Source organism: Dromaius novaehollandiae, chromosome 4 (assembly GCF_036370855.1).
Source record: "Dromaius novaehollandiae isolate bDroNov1 chromosome 4, bDroNov1.hap1, whole genome shotgun sequence".
NCBI lineage: Eukaryota > Metazoa > Chordata > Aves > Casuariiformes > Dromaiidae > Dromaius > Dromaius novaehollandiae.
The window spans coordinates 85,769,027-85,786,759 of record NC_088101.1 but is presented as its reverse complement, the minus strand read 5'-3'; the positions used below and the strand labels follow the sequence as shown (position 1 = coordinate 85,786,759).

At 44.4% G+C, this 17,733-nt stretch overlaps 1 protein-coding gene across 1 annotated transcript in view; it reads right to left on the bottom strand.

Moving 5' to 3' along the window:
* Positions 1-3,413: 3,413 nt before the first annotated feature.
* ATRN (attractin) overlaps positions 3,414-17,733 on the bottom strand; it is a 149,125-nt gene continuing 134,805 nt past the window's right edge. The window contains exons 28-29 of the mRNA XM_026121801.2: positions 9,422-9,536; positions 3,414-8,328 (exon numbers count right to left, since the gene is read on the bottom strand). Coding sequence (XP_025977586.2) covers positions 8,204-8,328; positions 9,422-9,536 — 240 coding nt within the window. The 3' untranslated portion in view covers positions 3,414-8,203. The remainder of the gene's footprint in view (positions 8,329-9,421; positions 9,537-17,733) is intronic.

Sequence of the window (17,733 nt, the reverse complement as noted above, 5' to 3'; positions counted from 1 at the left end):
CCGTGTTGCGCGGCGGCTGCAGACACAGCACAAGTGAAACCCTGCAGCTGATGTACAACTGCTGCGAGGAGAAGTTTACAGCAGCAACAACAATTTACCATCCGTTATCTCAACGCAAACAGTACTAATGTGCTGATGGGGTGGATGCATCTCACTTTGGTTATTAAAATGTTGCCTTTCCTTGCTGACTGCAGAAATGGCTGATGTTAGCCAAAGGGAAGTACTGCAGAATTAGCTCTGACATGAAAAACGTTCAAAGCACTTTTTCATAAAGAGAAGTAGAAACGATTTCTGTTCGGAGCAGGGATCCCAGGGAACGTGGCAACGGAAATACTGCCAGTCACGCTGTTGGAGGCACATAGTGGAGTTGAGACCTGATAAAACAGTCAGTGAGCCACTGGTAGGATGGACAGGGAAAGGCGCACATCAGAGAGATCTCAGTGCTTTGCTTCCATTCCTCTTCACAAAGATGCCTCGTGATCAGCTGTCACAATTCGTTTCTCCCCATTAAACCTTCGCTTCCAAACTAATTTCGGGGCAGGCATGAATATCAAGATTGCCTAAATCCAGCTGCCCCTCAGCAACTCTGTCACCACCCGTGGGGTGAGATGAGAAGTGGTCCTTGGTCCCGCGGGCTGTTTGCACATGCAGAGCTGCGCTGCTGGCTCCAGCTTGGCAATGCACAGGAGCAAGATATTATCGTCGTTGCTAGAGCCGGAGTGGACAGAGGCACTTTTGGCAGTGTTTTTTGGCTGAATTCCTGCAGATGTGGCTTCTGGGAGATAGCCAAGAAGGTCCTCCTGGGAAGCCAGGAACGCGGAGGCAGCGGCATGGGGGAAGGAAGGGTCAGATCTCACATCCCTGGGGAACACAGACATTCCCGCCGCAGATCCCGAAAGAGCAAGGTCATTTGGACAGTCAAAGATTGCTCTTCTGGGTCAGCAGGGACCTGAGGACACATTTTACCTCCCCTATGTTATCCACAGTCGAAATGCCAAAACCTGAGCTGATCAGGGACTCCGGAGCCAACAAAGAAGAAAGAAGCAAAAAACAACCCACCCTCCAAGGACACCATAAATCTGACCTTATTGTTGGCCCCAGGCTGAAGATCCAGCAACCCATAAACACTTCAGCATGTCCCATAGTTGCGTTATTAAAAGATTCCCCACCCACTTTATCTTACGCCTCTGCAATTGCCTGCCAGTTATCATTTCATTAGCTGATCCCCTGTTTCGTTACTTCTTAATTAGTTTAAAAACGCAAGGAGGAGAAACGCAAATTGATTTTGCCGAAACAATAGACTGTTAGTTACCGTGCTCTGGCTCATTGTGCGCCTTCCTTTTCTCCCCTCTTCTCATTAATTGAAAAAGTCAAAGGTTTGTGCTTCCACAGTACCAAAAGGTGATTTTGCAACAGAGCAGTGATGTGAAACCCATCCAAGAGGTGCCAAGAACCCCATCTTCTACTTGGGCAAGGAGAGATAACACTCTGCCTCCAGCCCTGAACTTCTGTGGGATGTTCGAGTTAAACTGATTGCTTTTAAAAAGACTCCAACTTGTCTCCTATGTCCAAAATGAACTTAACTTAAACTATCATTAAAACCACTGCCCCCTGCCCACTCCATTTCAGGTCTGGACATACCACGCTGTGGTTTTGGACATGCACGTTCAGTGTGGCTCTACAGCAACGTCAGCATCCAAGTTTAATACCATGGGATGAAGCAGCACACTGGTCTTGGGAGACGGCACTGGCTGAAACCTTCATGGCCCATAAATGCCAGGTTCAACTCTGCTTCATCTCAGCAATGCTTAATTTCAAAGTTGAAGAGTGACATAAAAGTAAATGGAGAACGACGGATTGCGTGGCTGCGGGAATTTGTTCGGATGCTGGAATATGCTGCACACGGGCTTCCAAGGGGTAGGAGATGGTAGGTCACCTCCAATTTTGCTCTCCTAGCTTTTGTGTGCATCCAAAACAGCAGCTGGCTCCAACATTTGACACGTTTGCAAAATCAGTAGCAAAGCTCCCATCTCCGCAGCTGTCAGATTTCTTGTCTAATTCGAAGGAAGTAGCAGTTTACTGGGAAAATTAGCAGTGAGAAGGAAAGGGACTGAGATTTTAATTTCTCTTCGGTTTATTTAGACCCTGAATGCAGAAGCCACGAGCTGTGGGGCAGTAATACAACCATCTAACCTGAAAGGACGAAAATTGCTGCTATTACTGCCCCAGGCAACACTTTCTAGCTTTTCCGCAAGCCCTTACAGGAGGGACAAGTCTCACTCCAGGACATAAGACACTCAATTCCTTATGGTTTTGTCTAGTGGTTGACTGACCTCATTAAGAAGACATAAATGCTCTGTTTGGGGTCATTTATAAAGGTTTGCTCTCCTGTACCGTCCTCTGTGGGGCTTCTCTGGTGCCTTAGGGAAGCAAATACGATTTCCTTTAGAGACCAGGCTATCACAACCAGAAAGACCAGGTGGTTCATGACAGCAAGGATTAACACTCCTGACACTGAAGAGCTTGGAGCAAGTGAGTTACGTGTTTGGCCCTGACCACCCTAGGTGACCTGCGTGTAGGACAAGTCCCTTTTCCCCACAGCTAGGAATTTGACCTCTTTAGGCTACTCCTCCTTCCCACAGCCCTTCAGAGACAGCTTTAGGAGGACCACAGATGAGGCTATTCTCCTAACAGGAGCTGTAGGCAGAAAGCCAAACCACTCCAGCGGCGGTTCACCTGGCTTTTCACCCCTCTGGGTCTCTCGCCCCATCAGCAGCAAGCTGAGGAATCAGGGCTTCTGCAGATGAGGAATGCAGGGAAAGGAGGGCCGTGGAAAGCTGTTCTCCAAAGAAGGTGGTCTTTGGGTCTCCAACCCTCCTTGCAACCTTGTTCTCCAGGGAGAGGATGGCCTGGTACGGCTGGGAGCAGAGCCTGCTCGAGGAGACACCGGTCAGCAGCACCGACACCCCGAGGTTCCCCACAACGTTCAACCAGCGAGGACACCACGAGAAGTCACATTCATCCCAGCCAGGACTCTTGGCAAACATCTCGAGTTACTGCTTTATTTTTCTTCCCCCTATTTTAAGCGAGGAGGGAAAGAAGCAGAAAGCAAATGAAAAACAAAGATTTTTTTTTTTTAACCAGATCATCTACTTTTTATTTCAGAGGAAAGATTTGCATTATTTACTTTTATTTATGTACATGTACTTCACATTTGTATTTAAAATGCACAGACCTCCCGATAATTTTCTCGTTCCTGCTTTAAATTAGCTGTTATTTTACAATACAAAAAATTATACCAAAAACTGCAGTCCTAAATGTGTGTATGTATAACACCCACAATCCCCAGCAATGAAATAGTTTACAATACTTGCTCAGTATTTACATATGAATGCAAGAAATGCTAAATTATACATATTAACAAACTAAGCTCAAGTCTGAACACAGATAAGAATTGTAAATAATTACAGAACAAAAAAAAAAAAAAAAATCCAGAATACAATTAATTCAAGGATCCTAGTGTAAAGAACATTTATTGTGCACAAATTTCAGAGTAATATAAAACCTGTTTTTATTTTTTTTGTTGTTTTCTAAAAAAATGGACCAACGTATGTTACACTCCTCCACAAATAATTTTTTTTTTCCTTACTTCTGGTGAGGTTTGTGGAGCCAATGACAAATGTAGAGGAAATATCTGAAGAACTATAGTACCTGGAAGACACACAAACAACAGCTCATGGATAGTGTTAGAATGGCTTAATAAAGTGAACAAAACCTGTCCCGGTGCAGAAGCAGAAAAAAGAAAAAAAACAGCGTTCTACATATCGTAGCATTACTAGCATGTGGGAAACTTATCCCATTTAAGCAGCTATCAACGGAAAAGTGTGAATTTGACTCAAATCACCACCAGCACGTCCGAAAATTGGAACCTGAGGTCTCTCCCTCCCTTCCCTCCGCTCCCACATCCCCACTTATAGCTCGGGAGGCTCCAGAAAAAAAAAGCAGAAACCCCCCTCCCACCTTCCCCAAACGGCCCGGTATTTGCAAAAAAAGGTGGGAAGAAAAGGGAGCGACGAGGGGAGATTGCCGGCACGCAGGCTCCGGCTTTGCCCGCGCAGTAGCTCGGTGCCGGCAAATCCCCGTTTGCCGGGAGAGGGCTTTGCAGGCTGGCGGGGCGCCGGGCGGTCCAAAAATGATGTTTCCGAGCAAATGTTTAATATGGAAAACAACCTCTAAGGAACTGTGTATCTGCCAAGAGGCTTTGTGCAGCCTGTCATTCTTTTACGGTACCACGCCGTCAAATTTTGGTACATTATACGCTAGGACTTCATGGTAATAACAGGCATTACCCCCATCATGTAAAGCTTTATTTTGGCATTTTCAATACAGCACATTGGAAACTCAGAGAGAGTGGCAATAACTCAAAGCTGTATCCCATAAATCTTCTTGTATCCAACACACTGACCCGTATCACGGCGGGGTCTGCTATCACTCACGCTACAAAAATCCAGAGAAAATTCTGGGCTAAAAATACGGATAACAGTGAACAAAAAATGTATGTTATTTGGAGATGCAATGGCACTGCTGCTTTCTAGAATAAGAGGGCTGCAACATTTACATATATATATATATATATTTTCCTTTTTAGAAAGGCTATTCTCAAACAATAAAAACGCTCTGAGGGCTGAGACCTTGAATGCTGAACTTCAACTAGTTATAAACTCTTTGCAAACAGTGATTCTGAATGGAAATCACTGGCACGATCTTAACGATAGAGGCTTAAACTGCTGACTTAATCCCCCAAGTAATGACTACTTTAAGTACATTTATTACCTCTTTTCAAATGTTTTTTTTCTTTCAAATGGAAGAGCCATATTTTACTTTGCTTATACATTTAAGTGAAATGCATTTGAATACATAAAAGTCAAGTTATGCCTCCCTGCTTTCTACTGCAAGATATCAGGAATATAATTTGATGTTTCTTTAAAGCTCTGGAAAGTTATCTAATACTCATCATATGAAGGAGTTATTAAGACAAAACTCATACATCATTTAAAATGCATCAAAAATACATTCAATATTTTTCTGGTTTATATACACTTTAAATCTCTCAATGTTCTGCACACTACTGTATAGTTTATGTACAAGTGCAAAATTGGTGTGTTATTTTTCATTTATTTACAGATTCTCCCATGAAATAAGGTTGCTCTTTTCCCCCTCACCTCCAGCAAAACAAACCCACAAATCCTTCACTTTTGATGTCGGCCTGGTGACAAATCACCAGCAATTCTTCCCCCCGTCCGCTCCCACCCTGGTCCATATTTTACCTTGAAGCTGGGATGAAACTGTTTGCAGCAGAGATATGTATGAGACTTCTCTTTTTTCCCTCATCAGTATGGAGATAAGATGCAGAGCAGAGCTACGTCCTAAAGGAACCGTTTTAGTTTATTTATATAAATGAGTCTTGCTCCCCTATTTACATTTTTGGGGCTCTGCTAAACCGCAGAGTTTTGATCACTTTTGCTCGTCTTTCGAATAGCTGATGCTCAACTCTTCTGCGGCTCGAGCTCCGCGGGACGTCTTTGAGATCAGACAACCCAGCTCTCTGGGGCAATAAACATTTATTTTTGTTAAATGTGAAAACAGATTACCCTTACAGGCCTATTATTCAGAAAGCTGTTTCTGTTCCGGATAACCTAAAGCAACAATTTTAAGCAACTGCTTAAGTGCCCTGAACATGCAGACTTAAGCACAAGTTTTCTGAATTTGGGTTGGCAGTTTTCCTCCCGAAAAAGAGTTGGGGAAGCAAAAAATGACACCTCCAAACACGAGGTTGTGCATCACAACTCAAAATACATAGAGGAGTAATAGGTGAGGAATTTTAATCCAGTATTATTTCTCTGGTACAGTCCAGTCAGGTTAGCCCTACACACATAGGAAGTCACAAAATATTTTCAGGAGATGAATCTGTCTGAGGTAATCTGTGCATTGCCTAAAATTTAACTGACTAAAACCCTTCATTCTGAGGGACAGAGCTGGCTCCTTTCCCTCCCTCAACTTGCCTTCCCCAGAGGGCATATAAGCTTCTGCTTTAGAAACAGATTGGGGAATAAAAATATATATATAGAGAGATGCATTTTTCACAGTATTTTTTTTCTGAAGTTGTGTTGTATTTGTTAAAAGATACATCAGATCAGAATGATAATCCAGCAAGATCTCTGAAACAGCAGGCTCTCCCGCATCGCTGCTGTGCAGATGTGCACCCCTCTATTGCAATACCACACTCCAAAAAGGTTCTCCAAAACCCTAGAAAAACCAAACCGAAACCTACCCCTAAAAACACGGAAGGAATGAGTGGCTGATACATGACGGATCACCTAAACATGCACAAAAAAAGATGCCGTTACTTCAGTTTCGTTTCGGAAAAGGGTGCTATATGGCAAAAAGATTCAACAGCACTTCCCTTCGCACCACTCAATCTGCTATTTTTCCATTTAATAAATACTAGACGCCCTCATTAGAAACCAGCGACTCAGTGACCTGAATGAAAGCGAACTTACTGTGATTAAGCAGCAATTACATGCCTCGTTTGGCACCTTAACAGAACATCCTTCTGCCAGCTTCAACATCACAACTTCGCACGGCCCCGGCCCGGGACCACGTCGCCTTCCAGCTAACCGCGCGAGCCCTGGAGTCGGCAGCGATACTGGGCAGCGGCACGCAGGGGCCTGTGGGTCGTTAAGTCCAACCTTGGAAATGGAAACCTAATTCTAACCAGTCTGATACTTCGGAAAGCATCTGATACCTCCCCCAGAGGCCGAGCCTTTATTTGCCATTTCCAAGCCACTTCCTTTCATCAACAAGCCACCTTCTTCAACATCTACAGTAGTCTAACCTGAAGGGGAGATATCCATAATTCACCGTGTAAAATTCAAACCTGTGGCCAAATGAAGCTGCTCTGCTTGTTTTTTTTTTGTTTTTTTTTTTGTTTGTTTTTTTAAAGTTATTTATTTCTCAATCCTCAGATGATCTGGCACCCGGAGTGTTGCTTTTTACGCCCTGTAAGGAGATGGAGTAAATCTTATTGCTGAAGAGCAGTGGGTCTGACCACGGGCACAGCTCAGTTCTCGTCCAGAAAAATGGTCTGAGCGCAAGGGGAAGGGAAAGAGGTCAAATGCGCAGAGAAACTCAGAAGAAATATAATATATCTGGCCTGGAACACAAACTGCTTCTATTAAGAGCGCTGGTGAAACCAGGAGCTTTCTTACGAGATACTGAAACTCCGTTCTACTTTCCCTCCAGATATTTCCACCTGGCTGAGTATTTCTCGGTCAGGAAAATGCCATTTTCCCCTGACTGCACGTAATATATTACAAAGAGCACAGATTGCCTTGGGTGACTACATACATATATTTTTTTTAAATGAACATAATTATGGAAAAAAGAAATGTGTGTAGTAGTCTCCTCACTCCCTAGATCTGTTCAAGTCTAGGCACTTGTGTGTGGTGTACTCCAAGTAGGTTAAGACTATGTAAACACCGAGTCCTCCAAAAGCAACATTCAGCTCCTACAGGTATTACATTTGGTCTGAGCAACACGCGACATCAACCTTTGCATCACCCTAGCTTTTACCTGCCTGATGTTCTGGACCATAATGACTACAAAAAAACTGTATGTGGAAGAGAGATCCATTTAAATAATGTGGAAATAAACATATACATTAAATGAAAACAAAGGGTGAAGATGCTTTGAGGATTAATAGTAGTGTTTATGTGTTGAGAGCTGACACCTGTAAACACTGCATCTTTTTTCTTTTTTTTTGTACAATTTGATAAATACATGAACTACAAAGCACTTTCCATGTATAAACCTGAGTGTCATTCATATTGGACTACTGTTCTATTTACACTGACCATGAATGGAGATGATCGAATGTTACCGGACCTGCAATAAAATTATTTCACTTTAAACTTGAAGAAAACAAAGGAGCAATCTGAAGCCACGTGTCAGTAAAACTTAAGTGGAGCAGTTGTCAAATAAAGCCAACTATCACGTAGATGAGAGAAAAGGTTGGGTTCAAGGAGGTTGTGTTTCTCCGAGTGCTTCTAGTCTCTTGTGACACAACTTCAAAATCTTCCTCCTCCTCCTAGGTGTTACTTTTCCATTTTGTTTAAAACCCTATACAGTTTCTGATGTCCATGCATCAAATACAGGTTCCTGGCTGTGCAGGGGGCTGCTGTTTCCGATTTCGTATTGCACCAGATTTCTCTTTGTAGGCAATTGGCATCTGTTGTGAAATGTCCACCAGTGCACTGGCCACTGCGAGACCTGGAGCAACAAAACAAAATGGTCACGGAAACAAACCCTCCCACCACAGCTGAGAAAAACCCTCCAAGTCACAGAACGAGCATCATTCTTTGAGTTGTTCTTACAAACCAACCAAATGAGAAAAGCATTTTGGTTTAAAGATTAAACGCTGGCAGCTTTTAAATGCTGCATGCTCTGTTGAAAGCAACTGCCATAAAAAAATGCTGGAAATAAAAACTGGAGGAATTAAGGGACATGAAACTCATGATATTAAAGGGAGGCGTCTTTATCTGCACCAGTGGATGTGCTAGAATAAATCCTTGAAGCACCTGTACATGGAGGTTTCAGTGCACTTCCCAGACATCAGTCCTCTCCGCAGTCTCCTCCTGGCATATCCATAGGCAAACCACCACTGGCCATCTGGGATTTAGTCCAATACAGCTCCCAGCCAAACCATCCCCTCTCAAACCCAACTAATGCTCTTTTAAGACCTTCTGCTCCACCATGCTCAGCAGGCTCTGGAGAAACTCCAGTTACACCACAAACTGCCCAGGAGATGATGTCTCTCTACAAGAAAGGTTAAGTGAGAAGGGGCTGGGAAGAGGGGAGACCTTAAGCCAGACAGAGGAAACTAATGTCTGGAGCTACTAAGAGCAGGGCATGCATGCTTTGGAAAGACTGTCTCTTTCTCCATGGATGGAGCCAGGAAAGGAGAGAATATCCTGGGAGACAAGCTACTTTTATACATGCCTATTGAGAACTCTTGTCTGTACCAGGTCACCTTTTTTCCCTAGCCATAACAAAGTCTAATCCAAATGTCAGACGTGCAGGCAGATGCATTGGAGATAGCTGTAAGCTCGGCTTATATCTTGCTCGGCTCCTATCAGTGCTGCAGCAGCACAGCCCCTCAGCTGATGCAACAGACTGAATCAAAACTCAGGTTGGAAGCTAGGAAGACCCAAGCAAGCTACTTTAAAATAACTTGAGCACATCCACACAAGCTGCAGTATACCTCTTACTGTGGGATGAAGACTGAAACTAATGCCAATCTCTAAGGTTGAGGAAGGAGCACAAAAGCTAATACTGAGCCAAGAGAGATAGGAACGTTCCTCACCTGACTGTCCTGGTGGTGGTATACCCCCAAGTCCCCGGGGCAACCGCACAAACACGGAGAGAACGGCTGCTTTGTTACCAAAGCAGGGCTCCAGTGCTATAGGCTTTGGTACAGTCTGCAGCAAACAAAGAAGGAAAGAGGAACAAGTGTTAGACAGCGCATTACACCCTCCCTCTTCCCCCAGCTTCATCTTATTCAGATCGTACAAGCTCCAGGGCATGAACCATGTTTCTGCGCTTGGCGAGTGTCCAGCACATAGCTAGCACAGCTAAAACAAATGTTACTAACAATCAGAACCGTAGTCGTCATAAAAAAATACATTTACTTAATAAAATCTCGCTATTAAGAAAAGTCAAGCATGGCACATGGCTTGTATTTCTCCCGAAATTCAATAACGAAGGAGCAGCTTAAGCTAAACAATGGGATTAAGTTTCTATCTTCAAACACAATGGCAGCATATCACAAATATTAGCAGGTATGACCACTGTGATTTGATGGTTCGACTTCCATTTCAAGAGTTTAACTCCACATGACACCTTTACAGCACCGTATGCCTTAACACTGTGCAGCATATTTCCCCCCAAACCATTCTCTATTTCATTCTCGTTAGCTTCAAGCTGTTCCCCCCCCCCCCCCCCAATTTCATCTTTTATCTCTGTTATCCACCAAAGTGTGCTCCATCTCCAGGGGTCTCCTAGATTGCTCTGGACAATGTTGTTAGGTCTACTGGATTACGCTGTCCTTTTTTAAATTGAAAAGTAGAAAAAAGAAAAGTAGAGGACTGGAAGGATCAGTGGGTTGTGGCTCTGCATCAGGTTTCAGTGACGTGGGTATTACCCTAAGAGTGATTATTCTCACATGCATTACTGAAGCCTGTTTACTTTGAATATGAACATTTCACACTTATATCACAAACACGAGCATGAAACAAGATTTTCAGATAAAACGTGCATTGACAACTATAAAGATACAAGAGGCAGCCAGACACCTTCCCCTCCAGGGGATCAGCAGGAAGGGGCACCTTGCTGACCTTCGGCGTCCAACAAAATCACCCCCCTCCCCACCCCATCGCATTCTTTTTTAATAGCAAAGATCGTATTTGAATGACCAACAGCAAATTTCAGTGGCGTGTGCTAGTAGAAAGAAAAAATAAAAAAAGAGGCGACATGCTCAATGGCCTTTCAAAAGCAAACAGCACGGAAACTAAGATGTACTCTTAACTGAGTCAGGCCCTGATCCCACACAGTTATGCCCGCTCAATATTTTGGGGGGGGGGGGGGAATGTCACAGCACTCAGTTGAGAATGCAAGTCTGTGAGCACAGGTATGAACGAGTGTCTTCCACTGTTTCACACAAGCCAAACAGCTGAGAAAAACTACTTGATCCGATACACTCAGTGCTTTCTAATTTCTCGCTGATTATGGGCAAACTGTACTCTGGTATTAATGAAATAATTATTGCATTTTTCATTAGGCATAAAATTGCACCACTGTACTTAAATGCGCAACAGAAACTCAATACAACACAAAACATGGAAAAGAGGAACAGGAGTCAAACTGCAATTAAATTACTGCTGTTCAATAAAAAAGAAGAAAAAAAAGGCGACGACAGCAAGCAAAATGAAACTTAAAACTGTTTCCATATCTCATATTTACCATAATGATTGCAACAACGATTTGTTAGTCTGTGCAAGGTAGATAAATACGTATTCTACAGACTATAACAATAAAGCTGCAGCCTGCCTTGTTTATGACTGCAGCTTTCTACATCTTCTCTCCACCCCCAGCGAAGGGAGCAAACTCAAAATAATTCTTTTCCCACGAAGCAACCAAGCATCCCCCTGTGCTATATTCCACAGCGACTCAATTACCAGGGGTAATGGAGAGAGCAGAGAAGGCAACTGCAAAATACGGTACGCAGACTTCCAGCTTATGATGGCGAGGATGCACCGAGCGCAAAGTTTATTTCCATTCAGAGAGAGCCAGCTACCGTGCTTACTCCACTCTAATAAAACAGGGATTTGGCATCAAAACAAGCACTTGCTCTCATCCTCAGCATTGACAGAAGTGAGCAAAGATGGAGAGAATAAGACAGTAGAGTAGCGGGGGAGAAACAGCATGAAGGAAGAGCCAGGAAGAGATTATCTCCTATAAACTCACTTTAATGTATTCTTTTAACTCCTCCTGGTTTAATGACAACGCTCCTGCAACTCTGCTCCGTCCTCCAGCACAAAACGTTAAACGCCGCTCGGCTCAAATGAAACCTCGCGCTCCGTAACGGCGCGGCGATGCTTGGCAGCACGCTCGCCTTCCTCCAGGACGCGGGAACACGGGACTGCAAAGCAATTCTCTCGGTCACCGAATCCAGCCCTTCCCTAACGCAGGTGACTGCGCAGAAAACAGTGATGCTCTCTTTCAAAAGCAGTTACACTTTCTGCCTGCGCTGTCACCTCTGCGAGACCCTTCTGGAGACTCACTGCTCCCAAGTTGCACTGCTCTGAGACCAGGAACTTTCTTCTAACCCAATTTCCTTCCCACCTAAATTTATTCAGCCAGCTCATGTTCTTCCGTGCTTTCACCCTCTCCCTGGGCTACACCCTGCTCAACGTCTTGGCCTTCGCTTGGCTTATCTGCATGAGCAAAGCTCTTGATTTCTCCTCTGCACACAAGCGCTCTGTTTGCCAGGTCTCCCGATGGTCCCTCTCTGCACCTCTCCCACTGCTCCGGACCACGGGTGGTCCAGAGAGGCATGTACTATTTCAAGCCTTGCCACAACCTCTGCAAAGGTATCAATACCATCCTGATTCCCCCGCATGTCCTAAAAAGGTAAGAGAAAATAAAGTGCATTATACAGCTTACAGCCACAGAGCTGGAAGGGACTTTGAAGGTAATTTAGCTCATCTCTCAGCCCCAAGCAGGATCCTTTCTCCTCCTCTGCCCTTTCCAGCTAATGAACCCTCAGCTTGTAGCAGAAACTCTTGTTATTAGTCCCTATGGGCATGATCTTTCATTTTCTATGGGATTTTTATTTTTATTTCATTACTCAAGGTCACACGTTTTCCTCCTCTCCACTCTCCTGATCCCACTTCGACCCATGAAGAGTGTCACGGGAGCTGAAAGAATACCTAATATAACCAGGCAGCCGGTGCCGTCCCCTGAACGAGAGACAGCAGAGACCCCGGCCACACGCAGCTACCTCGAGTTCAACGTTATTTCACAGGGATGAGCCTGATCCTCACGCCGCAATGAATTTTTAATCTAAGCAACTGTTCCATGGATAGGCAGAGGACGTAGCTCTGCGATCCCTCCCTTCCCTCGTCAACCTGTTCAGAAGGGCTGAGCTTTAGTTAAAAGAAAAAAAAAAGTTAATATTTCACTGCATGGAGGCCTTTATTTCCATTAATCGTGCAAACCAAGGACATATATTTTCTCTACTGATGCATCCCCAATCTGCCAGGCAGTTGCAGGCTAATTTAGAAGGACAAGATCATCTTGTTTCAGCTAATCCTGATCTTAAATCTAGGATGGGGGGAAATGGTCTAGTGCCCAAAGACAACTGCTTTTCTGAGACAAGTGGCAGTTAATAACGGCTAAAATGGCTTGCAGAATAAAGTCCTGCAAATTTATTTTTGACAGTGCCAGCTCAGGCACCTGCTTTTTGAACTGTGACTCATACACATCTCATCGCCGCGCTTGTGCGAGCTGGGCCAAGAGACAAAGCCCAGCCTGATGAAGTGACTCACATGCCAGGAGACAGGAATGCCCGATTCGATGCAAGCCAAAGGTCAGCTGGTAGCGAAGAGCATCTGAGACCTTGATGAGATATATAGCAACCCAGCTTTGGAGCCCGGGGACCGTACGGACATGGAGACAGACACACGGATACTTCAAACAGCAACCTAATGGACATCTTCACAGCAGCTCTCGCCCGCATTGGGTAAAACCTCCAAGCTGGCCTTGTCATGGGCCCAACACGCGATTGCTTGTGTTGTGACATGACCTAGGTAGGTGCTACCACCACACACATAGCAAAACGGATAACGGAGAAACCAGACGGCTTCAGCACGTTTTTGTTTCATGTGGAGACCCGAGAAGAGCTTGCGTCTCCTTCCCTTTCCCACCCCTGCAGCTGGTCGCCCCTGCTAGCGCTAAGCTTCTCCATGCTCTCCTTGCAGATCCGAGCTGCTTTTCCACAATTAGGTCCAGAGCGGACTCGGGAACCAGAGGTCAGATCTTCTTCCTGGCAATGATGACTGCTTGTGCTTCAGCCTGCCAGCTGGCTTCTAATTGCCCACTTAAAAAAAAAATTACACAGCTCTCCAAAGTTTGTAACACCATTCATCAGAGGGTTAAAACCAGCCTCTGCCGGAGACCTTCATTTGGAGTGTTTTGATAAACCCATTGTTGAATTACATAAGCAATTCCTTTTTATTGAAGGCTTAATGGCACAATAAAGCACACATTATTCAAATCTATGCAAATCAGGTGCATCCCTCAGCCACTTGGCACGCGATGGCTGCTTCGCTTGGTGTCTAAAAAGCCCGAATCCCGCACGGGGAGCGGGGACCGAGGGGAGAGCAGAGCCCAGCTGCTTGACCGCGCAGCCACAGATGGCAGCTAATGGGACGGAAGGATCCCCTCTTCGGTGGGTACAGCTCGCGCTAGCCAAACTGCCGTCCGACAGCCCGTCAGAAAGGAACTGTGCCCTCGAATCGCAAAATACAGCGCAAGCTTGTCCCCAGCTAACAGGCTTGGAGGCAACTCGAGGTTTGTAGGCAGGAGACCAGCTCCCGCCTGGTCACCACCAGGATGGGTGGCAGTGAAGAAGGAGCTATGTCGCCCTGGATGTGTTTGTGCTACGAACAGACGACCGCAGCCTCCTGGTCTATCAGTCAGGCTCCTTTCCCTAAAGCTACTACTTGCCCTTAAAGGAAATAGCATGACTACGCTGGAATGACAGTTTTGCACCGCTGAAAACCTGAACCTTTCTCCCGCAATGGACTTCCACTGATCATCCGTGGCAGCAGAGCTACCGTCAATGGAAACATCGCTCAAAAACAACCCGAGGAGCCAGAGTAGTGCAAATGCCAAGGAAAGACCAAAAAAAACGCAGCAAAAACCTCTCAGTCCATTGCATGCATTTATTTAAGCACACTTCTAATGGGCAACGTGTACCACCAGGAAGGCGTGCTGAAGTATTTGGCTTTCAACTGGGGAGCGTGGTCACGAGTTCGGCATTAGGCAGCACTCGGAAACCGCCAACAGCCTCTTTCGGGATGAAAATATAAAGATAGTATTTTATTAAGTGGTGACACAACCCTATTGTTCTCGGAGGTACTGAAAATCTGGTTTCAGCAATTTTCCATAAATGACTTTACTGGCCAAAAACAACACTAAAAAGCCAAGCAATTTCAGTTGTTTATGAGTTTTGATATGTACTTAATATGTGGAAAGCTCGAACAATTATAGAAGTTAAAAGCAGTAAGAGACTTAGCAGGTCATCCAATTAGTCTGCCTCCTACAGCAGTATTTTCTACAAAAACAGGGCATTTCCCAGTACTTTATCTGGGCTATTTCTAAGTGACCCAGGTGTGGTGTGTACCATCAGCTCCTTTGGGAGATGATTTCACAGCCTAATGCACCTGACAATCAAGTTGCGTTGTGTCATGCTCAACCCAAACGTTTCTTTTTTATTTCACCTAATTATTTCTGTTTATGCAGCTCACTTTCAACACCTCTAAAGGTTAACAGTATGTCACATAAAAGCAATAACTAGAGCAATAAATATTCTGTGTAATTTAAAAAACACAACATCAATTTTATTTAGGTTCTATAATACATTGCAAGCATACTGCTTTTCAAAATGTATAAAAAAAAAATACTATAGAGACTTTTTCCCCCAACAAGAAAACATATTTCTGTGGTTTGATCAAATAACTCCTACATGATTTTCAATTTCCAGTAAGGAAATTAAAATAAAGCAAAAATCCTATGGCGTGGGGGAGAGAGGAGGCACATTATTGCAACAGTTTAACTTTATTATTTGATTTCACTTCTTCAAGCGATTTAACTGTGTAGAAAAAGGGTGAAATTGCACTTGCAAGTTTTTAATTTGTGCCATTAACAGCTGACTGAACATTCGTAAAAATAAGTTACAAGCAATTTTCTATTAAAAGAGTATTAAGTTTTAAAAACCATACTACCAGGGCAATACGTGTGTCCTCCAAGATAGAGATGAATGAGCGTCCTGCAATAATTTGCGGCAAATGAGCCTAGATTAAAAATTTATATTTACCTTGTCCGTGATATCTACCTTGGGACTGACACGGGCTGGGGAACGAATTGCTCACAGCGTGGCCACAGCACTGGCCTGCTGCGCGTGAAGTAGTAAATAAAAATCATGTTCGAGCCTTCGGATGATTGCTAAGAGTCTCCAGTTGCAAGTACCGATCCGAGTGCCCTGGGTTAACTGGGAGCACGTGCACGAACCAATCTAACAGCACGCAGAGTTAGAGCCAGCCGCGCTGGACAACTACTATTTTAAAGTGCAAATTGTCAGAGCAGCCCCACGTGGGCACAGGCTCCAAGGGAAGGAAAAGCTTCCAACAGCCATGTTTGCATTTCAAAACCAGTCACCCTGAAATGACAAAATTTCATGCCACTGCTTTCAGCTTTTCCACTCAGGTAAGCCAACGCTCGCGTTTCTTTTTCAATTCCCGGCAGATGCCCCAGGGAGGGGAGGCGATGGACAAGGCCACGACTATAAAATCTGGGCAAAATATATAAGGCAAAGGGTGGAAATTTATTTTGGATGAGTGAAAAGGCAGAATTCTTTTGGTTGGTCTTTTCAACCATTTGGCTGCTTTTTTACATGAAAATGTGCAAGTGAAGAATGCAGTGGGACAGTCACATGAAGACTGCAAACGCAAGACACACAAAACAACTACTTGGCATAAAGGAATGCAAATAGGTGCCCTAAAATGTTTTTGAGAAGCTCCTGGAATGATTAGTATTTCAATCAGAAAGACATTCATTTGTGCCAGGGGGAAAAAAAGAGCTTAAACACCACCTCACCTTTGGTAGGGAGCTTTGCACCGTTTCTTCTCCCTGCAGCAAATTCCTCTTTATCAGCTAAAATCACGGCTCATTCTGCTGAAAACTTTAGTCTTCAAATCGAAGAGTAGTTATATCTCCATCCAATTACCAGCCAAATATTCCCCAACTCTAAGGCTGGCTTAAGAAACATCTCGGGTGATCTCAAGATAGGTCTTTTCCAAATATTTACTATGCAGGTAGAGGTGGCCAAAGTGTTCCCATAGCACATAATTTAGTGGGGAAAACAAAACCACAGCATGAATTAGGTGGAAATAATTCATTAGGTGAAGGTTTTATCAGGTGTTTTTGTTGCTTTCGCAGCACAGATCACAGCCTGAATACATCAAATTTGAATCGGTTTTACGCACCTCAGCCGCTCCGGTAATGGCTCCCTTCTTCCCATGGGCAGCTCCATCCGGCGCAGCACTCGCTCAGAGGGCATCGCTCCCTTCGCTACGGATTAGGAAGCGGGGTGGCACCAGCAGAATTAACCCCAAATATAAAGGGTGAGCAGGGATGCTGCTTCTCGTTGTGGGTTCCTCCGCACGGCGACGGCGGTGATCCCACCATCCGCTCGCGTTCACGGGGCGCATCGCACAAGCCGAAGCGATTTTTTTCCCCAAAAGCAAGGCGACGGCTATGTACTGACATGTCTCTGAATGCCTTAGTATTAATGCAGGGAAAAGTTCCTAGAACTAGTGAGTGCTAGAAAATCCAGAAATAATGCACCAGAAATTAAAATGCATTTCGGGAGGCAAACTGTAACGGTTCTGAACAGCCTGCATTAGGGCAAAATAAAACCAGCCTTTCTGGACTCAAAAGCTGTGTGTGACCCATCTACAGGAAACGCCACATCAGATTACAATCATTCAGCTTATGTTTTCCCCCCTTAATTTCATCCCCTTCCTCCAACTGTCATCCTTTCAAAGGTCTTCAAAGAGCATCTCTCCAATTTGGCTTTTTTGTATCACCTCTGAAAAGTCCTAACTTGCTCCATCCCCATCCAACGCTACTCAACAGCGTGGTAATTTCTACTTAAGAGTTCTTTTATATCACAGCTCACAAGTGCTTTAAAGTCTGCCGTCCTTTCAAACCTGCCTGCTTGCACACAGCCCCTAACTCAGCTTGAACGGTCAAACAGAAATCTTAGTGACTGGCATGCTTATGCCAACATGACTGCTTTTAAGTAAAGTATGTTGGGACGGTAGAGGATCACAG